The following is a 19259-nucleotide window of genomic DNA, read 5'->3' on the forward strand; positions in this document are numbered from 1 at the left end:
AGTGAAGGAATGGAGAAAATCTGTCTCACCCACTCCTTTAAGTATTCCCTTAAATAAACAGCGTAAGTAATAAACATAAATCTTTCATACGATGCAAAAATGAAAACAAAAATAATTGTTAATCCTCTGAGCATCAAACATAATGGGCCTAGTACTTTTCTAGGGATTAGAGCATTTGTTTCTTCAACCAGTCTCACTGATTTTTAAGCTCTTTGGTTCTCATCTTTACTGCCTTTTGCAATCATCTTGAACTGGAAAGAATTCTGATGCTTGTGTCCCATCCCGGGAGATTCTGATGATCTGGGGTGGTGCCCGGGCACGGCGATTTTTCAAAGCTCCAGAGAGCCACTTGTGTAACCCAGCGTCTAGCACGGTGCCTGGGGGAAAGTGACACTCAGAACGAATAAAGAATGTTCTATTTGTTAGGAAGAAGTAGCCTCAGACCCACAAGCTCTCCAGGAATCCTGGCAAAGATAACGAGGAGGCACGTCCTGCCAAGCAAGTGGGGGGGTGCGATGCCGCAGGTGCCCAGGCCTCTCTCTCTCTTGACTACCCAAAAAGTGTCCATCCTGAAGCTCAGGTACAGTCCAGCTACGTCCAGAAGGCCCCAGAAAACACAAATTCACTACGCAGTTCAAGGGGTGCCAGGCTGTTTCCTGTCTCCACAAACGAGGCAGAGCCTCAAGAGGCAGGTGTGGGTACTTTGCGCTCCAGGTCGGTCGACTCTAGAGTCACCCTGGGATCCTCTCGGTTCCAAGCTGCAGCCTAGCCGCTCTTCCCGCGTGGGGAGAAGAACGCGAGCCGGGGTGGGCACCACGCCGGGTCCGGAAGGGTTTGCTCCGCGGGGACGGGGCTGCAGCCCCTGGCGCTGCGAGACAGCAGCGGCGCAACCACCCACGTCTGCACGTGGCGCGGCGGCGGCCGCTGTCCGGGGGCACGCGGCTGCGGAGGGCGGCGGGGCGTGGACTACAAGTCCCGGCATGCCTCGGGCAGGGGCGGGTCGGCGCCGGAGCCGAGCCCGGAGGCCGGCCAGGCTCAGGCGTGCGCAGTGGTTCTCGGGAGTGGCTGGGCGGGCCCTCCCAGGCTGTCAGCTGTGGCCCGGGGCGCCCGGGCGGCGGTGGTCGCGGCCATTGGCGGAGAGGCGGGAGGGGCGGGGCCCTCGCGAGCCGCTGTGGGCAAAGCCGTGGGCGCGGAGGCAGGCGGGCGGCCGGCTGGGGAGGCACGGGCCGGGCTGCTGCGTTCCAGCCTGGCGATGGCAGCGGCTCCCCTGAAAGTGTGCATCGTGGGCTCGGGGAACTGGTGAGCGGCGGCGGGCCGGCGGCGCGGGCTCCGCCTCCAGGAAGCCCCTCTCCCGGGCGGGCTAGGGCCGCGCGTCCCCGCCGCAGCGTGGGCACCGGGCACCGCGCGCAGGGAGGCGGGGCGGGCGGCCTCGCGGCCGGGCTGGGCACCGCGCGCCCGGGGAGGCCGCGCCGAGGCACTGGCCCGGGAGGCCCTGGGCCCGCGTGCCCGCGGGGGGCAGCGCGGCGAGAGGGCACTGCGCGTCGGCGGGCACCTGTCTGCGCTCTCGTCACCGCGCGGCGGGCGCACGGAGGCCACCTGCTCGCCACGCCCGGGTGTCTTGCGCACCATTCTGAGAGCGTTCTCCATTCTCCTCGGCGGATCGCCGGGGTGGAGGAATTGGTGGAGACTCGAGCGTTTTTACTGTAGTTTCGTTGTTGAGGAAACCAAGGCAGAGGGGGGGGGGGTGCTAAAGGGCGCTTGCCACCCAGGTCGTGGGCGGGACCAGCGTTGCCCTTCCAAGTGCGGGTCTCGCCCACCGCTTCTGATGCGTCCTGTATCTCAGTAAGGTTGTACAGATAAGAAAATCCAAGTTCCAACAGGCCTGGCTCCCGGAGTAGTCCAGCGGCGTTGGGAATTCTCGGGAGGCATATTTGCGAAGCTTCACGTCTCCGTTAGGCTCTATTTGACTTTTCACATTTATACCAGCACTTTGTGACAGGCGCTCTTCTAAGCACTTTGTAAATGTCAGCCCTTTTAGTTCCCTTTATCAAACTTTGCTTCTCTCGTATGTTGGGTGAGTGTAGAGGAAAGTGGGGCCAGGTGGGAGGGAGGAAGCGGAATGTAATACAGCCTCTGATATTTTCAGTTACTTTCCCATTGTTGTGAACTTTTTTTTTCCCCCGTACATCCGAGGGACTGGTATAGAATAAATAGTACAGAGTTGTGCCCTTTCAGTCCTTGAAGTAAACCTTATCTGGTTCTCCACTTTTCCATCCCGGCAAGGCCAGTGGCCTCTCTCGGTGCCACCCCCCCCCCCCGCCCCCCATCACCCATAGTAATGATTTATTTCATTATCTGTTTCCACCTCTCCCTATCCAGCTCTTGAGGACAGCATCTACCCTGGTGCCCGGCATATGCTAAATAAAAATTAAACGAATGTTTGAAAACTAATTTTTAAAAATGTAATTATATTGATTATGTAATATATTCACATTCAAAAACCAGAAGTTACCAAACACCCTGCAGAAAAACCCAGTGAAATATCTTACACTCAGACTTGTTTCCCAGGTTATCTCCCGGAGGAAAATCAGTATTATCAGTTGCTTCTGGCCTTTGTTAAGAGACCCCATCAGATGCAAGTGAATGCTTACATATAGCCCTTTCCTTCTCTGCCCTGCAAATACTAGGGTATTATGACTTTTTCTGTAAACTCCCTTTTTCGACCAACCACAGGGTTCTACGCAACATTTATTGGAGTTGGTACCTATCCACTGCAAAGCTTCATTTGGACTTGCAGGTTGGCTTTGCCAGTTTAGATCCCAAGGTCACTTGAATGAGATTACAGCGGCCCTGTTGGCCATAGGACTGGAAAAGCACTGTTAGCACGTGTTCTTTTGACACTGGTTTCCTCTTCTGTAAGAGGACACAGAACCACGGGTGACAGAGCCTTTTCCTAATTTGCAAGGTGCCGAAGTAGCACAGCTTTGCCATGCTGTGTTTGGGCCTGGAGCTGGAGGAGTGAAGCAAACCTCCTGCCCCCTCCAGCGGGATTTGGCTACCTTCCCACGACTTCACACTGATGTACTTGACTGTTTTCTTGGCCCACTTCAGCCCAAGGAAACGGAGTAGAACTTGGCTGGTGACCTTAGAGCACAGCAATTGAGAAATGTGCCATCCTGATGGTTTAGGCCAGCTGCCCAGCTCCATTAATTATGGGATCAGACAGGAGCATTGTTGCTTCCCTTCCACTGCCCTGGGTGCGGAGCCACTCCAGTCCTAGAGAGAGGATCGCGACCTCCCCGCAGAGATTCAGAAATTCAGGAACTGAAAACAGCTTACGGAGGCTCCATAGGGCCTGTGGGGCATTCAGCTCTCTCTGGTCAGTAGGCATGTGTTTGCCCCATGTAGGTCCTGTGGCCTTTCCACAATTGTACATAATCCCTGCCTGAAAGGAATTTACCTTCAGGGCTGAGATAAGTTGGAAGAGAAATTCAAAAGAAAGGTAAAGTGGAATGAAATATCTGTCACAAGGTTAGATGTTTAGATGTTACGTTTTAAATAGTGTTTCTTAAAATGTGGTCCAAAGACCACTTGCATCAGAATTATCACCGAGGCTACTACCTACCCTTGATGACTCATATTCCCTGCGGTGGGGACAGATTTTTTTTCCTTACAGGACTTTAGCCTTTTGCGAATTTTAAAATATTATCTAGAAGATGGACCTGCCCTTCCAGATTTGATCCTTACTTGCAGAATGTGAAGTGGCTTAAGCAGTGTTTAAACTTGGGACTTGGCAGTAGCTGAGAGAGCTTATGTAAGTAAAGGTGTTGTCACATCTAAACCCAGAGCTGTCATCCTCACATTCGAGTGCCTCCCCCACGTAAACGATCATTAATTGCAATATAGACAACGGAAGACTGAATCTAGCTGACTTGACCGGGAGCTTCAGCCAGGAATGACATGGGAGTCACATAAAGGGGTTGTATAACATGCCCCTGTCCTGTCCTTTGGCACCTCCTTTCCTGTAGACAGGTCAGAGAGAGGAGGCCAGAGGCGGATGCAGGGCGGCGCTTCCTGACCTGCATGACTTTGCATGGCCCTGGTAACTCAGAAAAACAACAACAAAACAAAACAAAACAAACCCCAAAGCTTCCTAAGTTCCTCTAAAGATGAAACAAAGTTTCTTTACCAGAAGGTTGGGAAAATGACCCAGACACAGGGCAAGATTCGGTGCTAGAACTAAAACCTCAGGGCTGTATTTACACCCAAACCTCTGGGTGGTAGGGAGCATATGTCCAAGTCCCAAACCTCCTTTGGAGGCAGTGTGGTACAATGAGTGGTCTAAGGAGGGGCTTGGGATTCCCACTCCTTGGGTTTCAGTCCTGGTCCCCTATTTGGCAGCTGTAAGGTCTTGAGCAAACTGTGTCTTCGAGAATCCTTGGTTATGATATTGGTAGCTGCTATCTAGGATTTTGGTCAGGATTAAATGGCATGACTCAGGAAGAGTACAGAGAGACTGGCACTCAGTAGACGTCAGCTACCGTTATCACTGTGTTTATTGGATCAACCTTGACCGGTACCATCATTAAGTCACCAAATGATCCGGTTGGACTCTGACCAAGAAGCAGAGGCAGAGAAGGGAGAGAAGGTAAAAGACAACGAGCGTAACTGATATGCAGCTGGAGGAATTTGATGAGTTATCTCTTGCCCTTGTTTTCACCATCACCCCACAGCTTGACTGAAGGTCAGGGAGAGCTTTGGCCTACTTTGGACTGAAGACTGAAGCTGAATGTGTGTGGACTCTATCTTTTTTTGGTCTGCTGGAACCATCTGGAATGTAGCTCTGTGGTCCTTAGCCCACTTCTGTCACCCTTTGGTCTGTGTTACTCAGTTTCTGTGCTGAGTTTTGCTACATGCCCACTCAGAGGCCATCTGAGTGGCTGTAAATTAGCTCCTCTGGGGTCAGAAATAAGCCCTTCCCTGTCCACAGGTGGCACTGATGTACCTCTCTGCTTTGGAAGCTGGAGGAACAGTTTAGTGACAGGCTGGGTGGGAGTTGAACTGAGAAAAGATCCAGAGTTCCTCTGTGAACCAGAGTAAGAAGTTTGTACAGCTAAAAAAGAGAAAGCCCTGATACTTAATCTCCTATTTCCATCACCTCTTAACTGAACCCTGTTCAGTATAGAAGGTCCCCAGCGTATGATGGTTTGACTTGCACTTTTTCAACTTTATGCTTTGTAAGTATTCAGTAGAGGGGCGCCTGGGTGGCTCCGTCGGTTAGGTATCAGACTTCGGCTCAGGTCATGATCTCACGGCTCGTGGGTTCTAGCCCCGCGTCAGGCCCTGTGCTGACAGCTCGGAGCCTGGAGCCTGCTTTGACATCTGTGTCTCCCGTCTGTCTCTGCCCCTTCCCTGCTCATGCTCTGTCTCTCTCTCCCTCCCTCTCAGAAATAAATAAACATTAAAAAAATATATATTTATGAGTATTCAGTAGATACCATCCTTTGAATTGTGAATTTGGCTCTTCTCCAGGGCTGGCGCCATGCAGTGGATCCCCTGGCATGGTGCCAGGCAGCGGCTACAGCCCCCGGCCAGCCACCGGTCACGAGGGTGACCAAGCAGTACGTGGACAGCCATTCTGTATCCACATGGCCATTCCGTTTGTCACGTTCAGTGCGGGGTTCAGTCATTTACTTGAGCTAGTCAACGCTTCTTTGTGAAACAGGCTTTGTGTTCGATATTTTTGCCCAACCACATGCTAATGGAAGTGTTGGGGGCTTGTTGAAGCTATGGTGTTTGAGAGGTTAGGGATACCAGGTATTTTAGGGTATTTTAAACTTACAATGGATCTATTGGGACATAACCCCATCATAAGCTGAAGAAGATCGGTATAAAAAATCATGGCTACTTGTTAGGGGTGTGTCAGAAGCCCTCAGTTCTCTCTGACCTTTCACCTCTGCCAGCCTTATTCTATTCCGCTTCCTTCCCTCCCTGGGAGGTCATTTTCTGTACGTCAGGTGTGTGCATTTCTTCATTTAAGCCTCCTAACAAGTCTGTGGTACTATATTACCCCTATTTTAGGTGACAAAATGGAGATCAAGAGAAGACCATTTGAGGTCAGTGGTTCATAAGGTGGAGTTGAAGCTTCGATGCTTAATGGCTGTGTTTCCATAAATTCTTGTCCTTTTCAGCGAGAAGCATTCGTGTACCTGAGGACAAACCTCACTGTCGTGGAAATATTGACTATCTCCTATCTGACCCTCCCAACAAAAGTTAATATAACAGTATTCTAATCAAGAGAAATCAAATTGGGGGTGCCTGGGTGGTTCAGTCGGTTGAGCATCTGACTCTTGAAATCAGCTCGGGTCATGATCTCACGGTTGTGAGCTCAAGCTCCACACTGGGTGTGAGGCCTATTTAAAAAACAGGTAAAAAAAAAAGAAAAATCAAATTGAGGGGCACCTGGCTGGCTTAGTTGGTAGAACACGGAACTCTTGATCTCGGCGTTGTGGGTTTGAGCTCCACGCTGGGTGGAGAGATTACTTAAAAATAAAATCTTCAAAAAAGGAAGAAAGAAAGAAAGAATGAACAGATTGAAACGACGCCTTGAAAACCATTGTTTCCCCCCAGAGCAGGCACTCCCCCTCTTGTACACATGGCAGATGATCATAGTTTACTATTTTTAAGGCAACTCGTCTTCCTAAAATTAGTCTAGCAAATTGTTAGAAAAACCTTACATCTGAGTGAAAAATCTGTCGCTTCCAACTTTCACTCCTTAATCTCTGAGCATTGCCTTGGTGAACCCACTCTCTTTTCTTAAATTTCGGTTGCCATCATTCTCTTTTGGGGCTCAGTCCCTTCCACATTTGGGAGCTGGGAACTCAATCCATTTTTTTTTTTTTAATTTTTTTAAACATTTATTTATTTTTTGGGAGACATTCATGATTCTTGGGATCAACAATCCGAACTAAGCTGGGAACTTCTTCTGCTGGTCTAGCCTGGTCTCACTCATAAGGCTGCAGTCCAGTGTTGGGTTGCCTGGGATTCTTGGTCCTAGGTGACGTCCTTTGTGTGTCTGGCAGGGAGCAGGCTCCTGCCAGCTGACAGGAGTGACTGGGCTGTGTGTCTCTCATTCGTCAGCAGGCTAGTTCGGACTTCTCTATTTGGTGGTTAGATTCCACCAGCAGCAAGAGGGAGTTCCTATAATTATGGTACCTCGTGTAAGTGGGACCATACAGTATTTGTCTTTCTTGTAGCTGGCTTGCTTCACTTAGCATAATGTCCTCAAGGCTCATTCCTGGTGTAGCGTGTATCAAAATGTGTTTCCCTTTTAAGGCTGAAAAATATTTCACTGTGTTTATGTAGGACATTTTGTTTATTCATTCATCCATTAGTGGACACTTGGGTTTCTTCCACCCTCTGCAGATAGTACAGAACCCTGTAAATACTGTGTTCTTTCCTCTACGTATGTACCAATGACAAAGTTTAATGTATAAATTAGGCACAGTGAGAGATTAACGATAATAACGAATAGAATAGAACAATTATAACGAGACTGTAATAAAAGTTACGTGAATGTGGTTCATCACTCTCAAAATACCTAAGTGTCCTGTCGTCGCCTTTCTTGTGGTGATGAGAGATGGCCGGCTATCTGCCCACACCAGGGACCTGGCACCCGGGGGGGTGGGGGGGGTGGGGGTAGGGGGTAAGTGAAACCACAGAATGGAAAGGGCAGATGAGGGGGACCACTGTAATGCTGCTCTGAATATGGGTGTGCAGACATCTGAGTGCCTGCTTTCAGTTCTCTTGGGTACACACCGTGAGGTGGAAATGTTGGATAATACACTAATTCTATTTTTGGTTTTTTGGCCAACCACTGTGTTGCTTTCCATAACAATTGCCCTGTTTTACATTCCCGCCAGCAGTGCACAAGGGTTCCAATTTCCGCACGCGTTCACTAACATTCGTTATTTTCTGGGTTTGTTTGGGTTTTTTTTTCCCCCTGTAGTAACCATCTTAATGGGTGCGAGGTGGTATGTATTTTGTTAATTGCCCGTCATGTGGAGTGTACAATTTTGCATTCTTTTTTTTTTTTTTGGTTAAATGTAACATTCTACCTTAAGCTTTTTCTTCGGCCCTTTGAATTTTGATAGATGGAAAGGCTTTTTTTCATGTTTCCCCCCTCCTCTTCTTTGTGAAGTTGTTCACATTGATCTTTTTCCCTCTGTGGTTTCTTCCTTTGATTTTAAGCTTAGAAAGCTTCCCTATCCAGAGATCAAATGAACATTCACCAAGTTGAATCAGTTTTTAAAATACTTCATTTTTCACATTTGCATCTAATACTCTGGCATTTGATTGTACTTTAAAAAGCCCTTGAACGCAAAGAATTACACAAAATGTTAACAGTAGTTCTCCCTGGGTGGTGAGATTATTCATAATTGTCTTTTCATCTTTCATGTATTGCTTTTATGAGTATAAAAGCAGATGTTATTTAAAACAAAATTGACCACCCTTTTCTGTTGGTTCCATAGTTAGGATCAGCTCTAGAAGAGACTGGGGCATGGAATGTGGAAAATCTGGCTGAACCCTTGTTAATTCTTCTCGCTGGGCCTCAGTTTCCTTAGTAAAAAGAAGGAGGGACTGGAGGGTCCTTTCTGGCCAAGAAGGATTTTGCACTCTGTGAAGAATTCTGTCAAGTTTGCTCCTAACTTGATAGGTGGCCATTCCTTGGCTGATGGAGCACATCCCCAGCCTGCTGAAAATACTCAGCTCTTTAGAGAAGAAGGGGCCAGAAGGCAAGAGAGTGAATGCCAAGGGGTCAGGTGGGCATGCCAAGCTGGAGGTTAGGACCTCCAGCAGGTGGGTGTCTATCCAGCTGGGACCCAGGGAGGGAGAGCAGAGTGTTGAAGACATGGCCTGGAGCGTGACTCTTGGTCTACCTGGGTGGTCTCTGAGCTTTGGTTTCTTCATGTAAAAAATGGGGATAATAATAGATGGATATTGTAATATATGTAATACATATACTATGTAATAATCATTATATATGATGATAATATCAACTTCCTCAAAGGGTTGCTGAGGAATGAAACATAATATGGGTAAGATGTTTAAAGTAGTGCTTTGGTGGTAATATTGCAGTATATAAATGTATCAAATCAACAAGTTGTACATCTTAAACTTACACAATGTTATATGTCAATGATATTTCAATAAAAACGGCAACAAAAACCAGTGCCTGACATCTGGTAGGCCTACCCCTTTCTGGGCTGGCCCCCACCCCTGCCCTCTGCACCTTCTCCTCCCTCCCCTGCAATGCCACCCTCTCCCTCCCTTTCTCCCCCACTGTCTCCTCCCCTGTCTCTCCCTCTCCTTCCTTGACCTCTCCCCTTCCCCCTCTCCCGCTCTTTCCTCCTCCCCCCTCCTCCTCCTGTCCCTACTAGTGTTGGTTCCAGGGAAAAGCAGAAGATAATCTCTGGGCCCCACCTGTTCCTGCACCTTTGCTCCAGGGCCTGGAAGGCTCCGCACCTCCCCACGGTGAAGCCCTCTCCCCGCCGCAGAGTTCAGCCCTAGTTGTGCTTCCTCCCAGCTCTCCCTGACCTCTCTGATGTGTCACCGCGTCATCTGCTTAGCCACTTTGGTCACCGTGGCACAGTTACTCTTCTTTGTGCGCGTGCCGCAGCGACGCCAGTTTCCATTCACCACTCTCCAAACTCCCTGAGGGTGCGGACTCGCCTAGCAGTGTCTACACTTGTTAGGTGTGCACCGTGCATTTTCAACAAAGGATGGCTCTGCACCAAGGCAGATATAAAATGGCGGAAGGCGTGGGCTTTGGAGACAGATCTGGATCAGAACTGCTGGCTCTGGATGGGCAGCGTAACCTTTGGGTAACTTACTGTCTGATCCTCAGCTTATTCACCTGTGAAGTTAAAGGGGATAATGAGGACCTCTCTTGGGGCTGCAGTAAAGATTAAAGGGAGATCTTAAGTCCCAGTAGGTAGCAGGCACAGGAACATCCCTCCTCATGCTTGTCCCTTCTAAACTCATTTGCATAGCATTGTAGAAGTTGCAAATCAGTCTCCATGATCTATCTTTCTTTCTTTCTTTCTTTCTTTCTTTCTTTCTTTCTTTCTTTCTTTCTTTTCTTTTCTTTTCTTTCTTTCTTTTCTTTCTTTTCTTTCTTTCTTCCCTTTCTTCCTTTCTTTCCTTTCTTTCCTTCTTTCTGTTTATTTATTTTTGAGAGTGGGGGAGGGGCAGAGAGAGGAGACACAGAATCCGAAGCAGGCTCCAGGCTCCGAGCTGTCAGCATAGAGCCCGACGTGGGGCTCAGATTCCGTGAACCACGAGATCATGAGTTGAGCTGAAGTCGGTGGCTTAACTGACTGAGCCACCCAGGCGCCCCTAGTCCGCACAGTTTCGCGGGAAATGTGACTTTATACATCTAGGTAAAGACTCAGGACTGGCCGCAAGCAGACCTGAGTCCCTCTTCCAGTTCTGCCAGTACCTGGTTGCATGATAGAAGGTCAGAGTGACTCCCATCCTCCCTGTCTTAATCTTCAAGGTGAAAAGTTTGGACGGGATTAAACTTCTGTGTTGCAGGCTCCACCCTTATGGCTTTGGCTCTGCTTCACCCCTGCGTTATTTGCTTATTACACTTTGTTTAAAAGTTGACTTTAACGGAAAACCTTCTATCACTACTGTAAATATCACAGGTAGGAGGTGACAACAACCAGTAGAACGAGAACAGAACAGCGTTACGGATTTCTTGCCAAATGCTACTTCTCCCCTGCCAAGGCTCAGAGTCTGAGGCACTTGGCGACTTTGTGAAGAAGGGAAACTAGCACATGCTAGAGAGATGGGGACAACACAGCAGCGCTTAAATGAGACATTCTGCACTCTCTCAGAGGGCCATAGGAGTTGAAAGGGCACAAGTGAGTCAGTGTCCTTTGGTGGCATGTGTGGGAGTAGCACTCAGCCAGCCGGGGGTACCCCTGTTCCTCACCTTGGAAGACACTGGACGCAGTCCTAGACCCCGGAGAGGACCTGGAAGGTCGCTGTCCCACCTGTCGTTTAGGAGACGAATGAGCCGGGCCAGGTGTGGAAATGGCCGCCTGCGCCCTTGACCCCTGCAGTGGGAGATCCGTGCCTGGCTATGCTTGTGCCGTGGCACAACACTGAAACAGGGAGAGCTCCGCCAGTGTGGCCGGGGAAGCCCCCCTCCAACCACAAGCAAGCCACGTACGAACTAACTGCCTTCGTGGACTATAGCCAGTACTTTAGTTTAAGCTCAGTTCTAGTACCTGTGAGTGTTTTGGGACCGGCTCTCTGCAGGCCAGCCCCCTTTTTGTTTGTTGTTTCTTCGTGTGGTTTGTTGTGTGTTTTTTTTAGAACAGGGTACGTCACTTGCAATAGCCTCCAGTCCCTTCCAAACGCTCAGGTTCCTCCAGACCACTTCGTTTGCTCTATTTGATCCTGTTCCTTCATGTTGGTGGGAAGTAGGGGGCGCCTGGGTGGCTCAGTCGGTTAAGCCCGTGACTCGACTTCTGCTCAGGTCGTGATCTCACGATCCGTGGGTTCAAGCCCTGCGTCAGGCTCTGTGCTGACGGTGCAGAGCCTGCTTGGGCTTCTGTCTCTGCCCCTCCCCTGCTCATTCTCTCTCTCTCACTCTCTCTCTCTCTCTTCTGAAACAAATAAACATTAAAAAAAAAAAAAAAAAGTAGTAATAATACCTATGGAATGAACACAGCTAGTATCCTTTCAGAGTCACAAAGGAGTTTGGGGTGTAGATTATACATACTTCCTTTTTTAAAAAAAAAACAGCTTTTTTGAAGTGTAATTGATACATAAAAATCACTGGACATATTGTGTGCAGTTTGATGGGTTTGGAGATATGGATATACCTGTGAAACCACCACAAATCAAGGTGATAAGTATCTTGGATAAAAATGAAAATTACAAAATAGAAAATAAAAACAAATGATAAACATTTATTTCCTAAAATAAAAAGCTTCTGACTGCCCCCTTTCCACATTTTTGGTGGTGAGAACACTCAGTATGATGTCAGCTGAGGGTTCGTCATATATGGCTTTTGTTATGTCAAGGTGGATTATACTTTTGGTGGTTTTGTAAACAATACTGAAGAAAGGTGGACAGCAGGGGCACCTGGGTGGCTCAGTCAGTTAAGCTTCTGACTTAAGCGCAGGTCACGATCTCATGGTTCATGACTTTGAGCCCCATGTCGGGTTCTGTGCTGACAGCTCAGCCTGGAGCCTGCTTCGGATTCTGTCTGTCTGTCTCTCTCTCTGCCCCTCCCCTGCTTGCACTCTGTCTCTCAAAAATGAATAAATGTTAAGAAAAGAAAGCTGGATAGCAAACAAAATATTTGGTTCAATGTGGAGATTTTACCAGATTATAAAAGAGCTTAAAACAATAAAATACCGTGTTTTAAGTACTGATCTTAAAAACAAAAGCAGATTATTGTGTAAGTTAATCAGAAAGAACAAGACGAGGCCTTACAGACACCCCAGAATGTTTCTGTTCTTCTTACTACATTTGTCCTTGAATTAAACTCCATGCTTCTTCCCACGATCCCGATCACCTTCCCTTTCCTAAGATAAATGGATAAACCAAGCTAGTTGTTCTCAACTTTGGCTGTAAATTAGATTACCTGGGAGCTTTAGAAATCCGGAGTCCCGGGCCACACCCCAGACCAATGAAACCTGTACTTCCGGAGTCAGATCGGGCCTCAGTAGTTTTTAAAGCTCCACGGGGACTGATGGGGCCGCCAGCCTGGAGAACTGCTCTGCACCACAGGCCCCGGACTTTGGTGCTGCCCTCCCTCACAAAAGAAAGCAAAGCTCTGTAGCTTTACCTGTGAAATTCTTACTCGAGGCCAGCAGGACAGTTTGTTAGCTAAATACCTATTAATCCGATTCTCCTGACGCTTTGTAGAAGAGAGGCCAAGATTCTCCCCACGATCACTATCACCCTCATGCTAATCTGGGAAACAGCTGCTCGTGAACTCCCGTGGCGGTCACAGCTCAGGCTCACAGAGGCGTTCCTGGGCATTGAGTAACTCCCACAAGGTCACAGAGAGCAAGTGTGATTCTGGGCAAGTGAGCAAACTGACACGGGGCATTGGGCACTAGGAATCCAAATGTAGTAAATCCGGCGGGAAAATAAGCCAGAACCACTAGATCCCTCTGTGTGATCTTACTGGAATACATTTGCTCCTGTCTTTACAAACTCCTCTTGGGGAAACCAAGCATCTGCAGCCAAAGGCAAACCTGTAGCATCTGCTGAAATGAGTTAGTTCCGAAAATTCAAATGACTGTTGCAACTGTTAAGCACTAAGCCCATCAGACCATGTCTGTACATCCTTTGGGGTTCACTGGTGCTGAAAATGACAAAAATAAGTAGGGAAACTCCAGTTACATCACACGCGAGGTCATCCAGGGATCTTGTTCTGCCTCCTCCCTGGTCTCACCAATAACTTCATCCAATCACCCATGCACTCATTCATCCCCGTTATCACATATTTACTGGGCGCCTACTGTGTATAACACATTGGGCTAGATGCCAGTGATTCAGTAGAGAAAAGGTGATGTGTTCTCTGCTCTCAAAAGCTTACCACCCACTCAGAGAAGTGAACGAGGTAGAAGGACTTGCTTCCCGCACCAGGAAAGTGACTTTCTCCGTTCACAGTCATCCCGGCCGAATCAGCCGCCCGTGGCCCACTGTGCACTCAGCGTCGTGAGATGGGCACAGAGATGCCTGGGCTGACCAGGAACAGAGCTGCTGCGGTGGCCACCAGCCCCAGACCCGTGTCCGTTGTCCAGACGACTGGTGTCAGCTAGTTGGAGTGCCTTCTCTTCCCCTGTGGCAAAGCCTGTGGGATGCCAATTAGTTACCAGAATGTGCTTGGGGAACAGAGATGCAGGATAAACCGGGAGTTTGTTGGGCGAGAGGCCGGCTGGGTGGACGTCTGCTGGGGGGACCAAATACCCAGGCATCTGAGCCTCGCGCCCTTGCCCTGCTCCTTTTCTGGAAGTCACTCAGGTCCTTGTCTTTCCATTACGACTGTAACTTAGGCCTTTGCACTTCACCAGAACACAATTTGTTCTACGGTAGCTACATTTTAATCTCGTGATGGATGTGAAACAGAGCCTGGTAGCCTCGGAGGCTTGGGGTACACTCCAGGTTTTATTTTTATGTCGTCTTCTAGGTGGGTTTCTCTTCTGCCTGTGATACTGTCTTCCAAGATAGGTTGATGCTTACTAGTTTCAAGGGGTGCTGTTTTTGACCTTGTACCAAATGCTGGGGGCTTTTCTGATCACGGGGGGGTGGGGAGGGTGTTCCTTCCAGGTGAAAACAACTACGCTTCCAATGGCTTGTGGCTGATAGGACATCGCCTGTTAAGTTATAAACCCAGTGCTTGAATCAGAGTCAGAACAGGATTCTTCTCAATTATAATTGAATGCTTTTTCTCTTCTGCCCAAGTGAGTTTAATTTCTTTCTTCTTCACTGTTTCTTTTGTAGGGGTTCAGCTGTTGCAAAAATAATTGGTAATAATGTCAAGAAACTTAAGAAGTTTGCCTCCACAGTCAAGATGTGGGTCTTTGAAGAAACCATTAATGGGAGAAAACTGACAGACATTATAAATAATGACCATGAAAATGTGAAATATCTCCCAGGACACAAGCTGCCAGAAAATGTGGTAAGACTTTGGGATAGATAGTACTTTGGGTCAATTCTGAAAGTTACGCTTGGCTGAGTTCGCACTTGGGGCTTGGGGGAGTGGGAAAACTATTTCCTCCCTTCCTCCTTTGTTCCTTTCTACCACCAGCTTCTTGGCTTGGTCAGTTTTGGTTTGCCTGACTCTGAAGATGGGCTTTCTATTCGTTTGCTAAGGCTGCCGTAAGAAAGTACAATAGGAAAGGTGGCTTAAACAACAGAAATTTATTTCCTCACAGTTCTGGAGGGTTCAAGTCCAAGATGAGGGTGTCGCCAGGCTGGTTTCTTTTGAGGCTCTCTGACTTGGAGATGGCCACCTTCTTCCTGCACCTTCACATGGCCTTCCTTCTGTGTGTCTGTGTCCTAACCTCCCCTTCTTACGAGGACACGAGTCATGTTGTATTAGGGCCCACTCTAGTGAACTCATCTTGATGTAATCACCTCTGCAATGACTCTGTCTTTAAATATAGTCATATTCCCAGCTACTAAGGTTAGTAATTCAACATATGACTTTTGGGGGGAGGGGACACAGTTCAGCCCATCGCAGGCTACTCTCTTGGCATTCAAAGTGTCGGTCCCATCAAAGATGGAGCTAACAACCTTTGCCTTCTGCCACTTGTGATGCCCCTGTCCTGATATTCCCTTTCTAAGTACATAGACTTGAGTCTGCTTGTGAGGACAGCTAATGCAACGGTCTGTAATTAAAATTAGGGTCAAGGCCTAAATTACAGAAGGAGATTGGAGAAAATAGAAAATTGTAAGACTGACAGTTTAAAATTCAGGCTTATTAGGCTGAGAGGGAAAAATACAGGTTAATTGCCTGGCCTCATTCCAGGGACTCGGAGGAAATGGGGGGAGGAAGAAATGAGCAAGAGGAACAAAAAGCGTGCACTGTGCTGCTAGCCTGAGATGCGTGGAATCTGTGAACTTTGTTGCCAGATTCGCCCCTTGGTGGCTTTCTGCAGTAGTCTGAAAAGCAGACCATTGTGACTGCCCGATTCCTATCTGCCTGATTCTCCGGTTAACCGGAAAAACTCTACTTTGTTAATGAAATACTCCTCCCTACGTATACTTATCAACATTTATGCGCATGTACAGCTCTTGCAAAGCACAGTGACAGTTGTCAGAGACGGGAAGGGGGAGAAGATGACGGACCAGACCAACCGCAGCTTTCCTCAAGGAGCCCAGCAGGGGGACAGATTTGTAAACTGATACATGCCAGGAAGTTTGGAGATGCAAAGACCTTGCTCACTAAAGATTGTTGTTTGGCTTGTTTTTTTGTTTTTTTTTGTTTTTTTTTCCCAAATGTTTATTTATTTTGAGAGAGAGAGAGTGCAGGAGCTCAAACATGAGTGGGGGAGGGGCAGAGAAAGAGGGAGAGAGAGAGAGAGAGAGAGAGAGAGTGAGAGAGTGAGTCCCAACCAGGCTCTGGGCTATTAGCACAAGGCCCGACGAGGGGCTCCATCTCACGAACCGTGAGATCATGACCTGAGCGGAAATCAAGACTCAGATGCTTAACCGACCGAGCCACCCAGGCACCCTTGATGTTTGGCTTTTGGTTATAGGGTACACTGCTATTAAGCACTGTGCTAAGTAGTTTATATATCTTGTCTCATTTAATGCTCTCAGTAACCCTCTTAGGTTGATACTATCAGTTTTCCTATTAGAACGATGATGTTGACTTTATGGCGGAAGAGACTGAGGCTCAGAGAAGTTAATGAACCTGCCCAGGGTCACATGGCTAGAGGCTAGGGTTTGATTCCTGGTGGACGCATCCTGTTGGATCCATTGTCTTTTGGACAATGAGAACTTTCTGCTCCGTATCACTACGCTGGGGCCGGGCAGTTATTGGTGTTGTTGGCAGGGAGAGAAAGGATCCCTACGGTTCTGAGCTCAGAAGTTAAGTTGTCCAAATATCCGAGGGGAAGAACAAAGGGAGCCTCTGTTCCCACTGCCGTGAAAGGCCTCTGAGGTCATCTCTGACCCATGCTTGGAGGAGGAAATTCCCGAGTTTCATTTCTCATTCTTGTCAGATCGATGGTTCCTTCCCTTCTGTAAACCACATGCTTTATCAGTACGTCCCGTCCACTGTGCTTTGTGCCAGGCCCTTATGTACCTGTTCACTCCTGAGTGCATGAACCTGACTTTCTAGTTTTCTGTTTTTCCGCAGTTCCTGGTGCAGTGCTCAAGGAGTGCTGGGGAGGGGAACCTGCCAAGTAGGTCTGTGAAGCTGAAGCCCTTACCTGGGAGCGTGGGAGCCAGGAGGGAGGAGGAGGGGAAAGAAGTAACCTAGAGGAGTCAACAGCCATTGCCACTCAGAGCCCGACCCCCACACTGACTGACTCCACCACCCACCCCTGTGCCTGTGTGTGGACAGAGGGAGGAAAGGAAGTACCAGCTGCTCCCAGGACTCTGTTGATATCTGAAGCCCTGTAAGTTCGTGAAAGTGAATGTATCCATTCTCTGGTATGGACATTGGCACGGTTTCCAGCGCTTTGCTGTCATGGCCCGCGTTCGTAGGGGTGGCGTCGCAGGGTCACTGGGAACACACAACTATAATTTCACCACATCACACCACTGGTTTCCAAAGTAGTTGTACCAGTCTGGACTCCCTCCAGCATGTTTGAGGATTCACATTTTAAAAGAATGTTTGTTTATTTATTTTGAGAGAGAGAGAGCGTGTGAGTGCAAGCGGGGGAGGGGCCGAGAGAGGGAGACACAGAATCCGAAGCAGCCTCCAGGCTCTGAGCTGTCAGCACAGAGCCCGACGAAGGGCTCCAACCCATAAACTGTGAGATCATGACCTGAGCCGAAATCGGACGCTCAACTGACTGAGCCACCCGGGTGCCCCTCATACATCTGCAGTTTTGACAAGTTCCCAGGTGGTGGTGATCTGTTGCTTCAGGAACCACCCTTTGGGCACCACCAGTCTACATAATAAGTTCATATTTACTGGTGTAGTATTGGGGAATCCAGGCGGTTAACGGCTGTGTTTCTCTAGAAGCAACCTTACTTACCAGCAGTGCATATTTATGTAACACTCTTCAGATAAGGTTGTCTGTATCTGAGGATCATTTTTCTGAATGTAGAGCCAAGGACGTAAATTTCACTTACGATCTTGGCCAAAATGCAGATTAGAAGAACAGGAGGGAACCATAATATTTTTGAACCTCTGCTGTGTGCCAGCTACGACTTCGCTATGTGTGTTACTCACATGCTGTTGTGTTTAACCTAAATACCCGCTCCCTCAAGAATGTAGGTGGGTTCCCTGTGGGTGTCCGGTTAGCTGACCAGAGATCAAGCTAGGCCAGGGTGTCCATATACTGGCAGTGATAACTAATCCGGGGGGATACAAGAGAACCTTTAGGCTTCTCCACATACATTTTACCAGCTCGGTCTTAAATGATTATACATATATATATATATATGTATATATATATATATATATGAGATATGAGATATATATGTATGTATGTGTGTGTGTGTGTGTGTGTGTGTGTGTATAAAAGCTTGGACCAAGAGCCCTGGATCCCTGAAAGTCTGAACATTAAGTGGACCAACCATGATGCCTTGGTTCTGATTTGATTATTTTTCCTCCTTACCTAGGTAAGGCAAGCCCTTTTGTTCTGAGTTGTCTTTCTGAATGTATTTCAGGATCTTTAATGGTGGACACCCCCAGAAAGATTTTGACAGAAAGCCTGTGAACTAGGTCAGCATTTCTACAAGTGTCTTGATTTTGTTGAGAGGAAAAGATAGGCAAAGTCTTAGCTAAAGGTTTTATTCTGCAAGAAGGTATTCCAGTTACCAGGCTAGTTGAGGAGAGCTCTTTTTTTTTTTTTTCTAATATATGAAATTTATTGTGAAATTGGTTTCCATACAACACCCAGTGCTCTTCTCAAAGAGGAGAGCTCTTTTGATACTGTGCAAGAGGAATAGTGTTCTGTGAATGGACCATGTGAACCATACAAATATAACTCGCACTACACATTGCTTCTGTGGGCTAAACCCTCAGCACTCCACCGAGGAGAGTGAAGGAATGTCTGTACGTGCTAAGTGAGCCCCCAGTCCCATTGCTCTAGAGACCCATCGCATTCCCAGCCAACTACAAGTTGTTTGATTTATTCAAGAAGGAAATGTAAGAGACAGAAAGAAATCCAGACCAGCTGGCAGCTTCCTTGCATGTCTTTTAACAAGAGACACAGGGATGGGTGGAGTCCTTAAAAGGTAAGAATTTGGAGCATCTGGGTGGCTCAGTCGGTTGAGCATCCGACCCTTGATTTTGGGTCAGGTCATGATCCCAGGATTGGGGGATCAAGCCCTGCATCGGGCTCTGCGCTGAGTGTGGAGTCTGCTTAAGATTCTCTCTTTCTTGAGCCTAAATGTCCATCACCTGATGAATGGATAAAGAAATTGTGGTTTATATACACAATGGAGTACTACGTGGCAATGAGAAAGAACGAAATATGGCCCTTTGTAGCAACGTGGATGGAACTGGAGAGTGTGATGCTAAGTGAAATAAGCCATACAGA

General features: G+C 47.9%; 1 protein-coding gene across 1 annotated transcript in view; it reads left to right on the forward strand.

The window, feature by feature from the left end:
- Positions 1-1077: 1077 nt before the first annotated feature.
- Positions 1078-19259, forward strand: part of GPD1L (glycerol-3-phosphate dehydrogenase 1 like) — a 57366-nt gene continuing 39184 nt past the window's right edge. Inside the window, exons 1-2 of the mRNA XM_019422847.2 lie at positions 1078-1299; positions 14536-14713. Of these exons, the coding sequence (XP_019278392.1) occupies positions 1253-1299; positions 14536-14713 (225 nt within the window). The 5' untranslated portion in view covers positions 1078-1252. The remainder of the gene's footprint in view (positions 1300-14535; positions 14714-19259) is intronic.

This window comes from Panthera pardus, unplaced genomic scaffold (assembly GCF_024362965.1).
Source record: "Panthera pardus isolate Hobbes unplaced genomic scaffold, ASM2436296v1 HiC_scaffold_16, whole genome shotgun sequence".
In the NCBI taxonomy this organism is placed as follows: domain Eukaryota; kingdom Metazoa; phylum Chordata; class Mammalia; order Carnivora; family Felidae; genus Panthera; species Panthera pardus.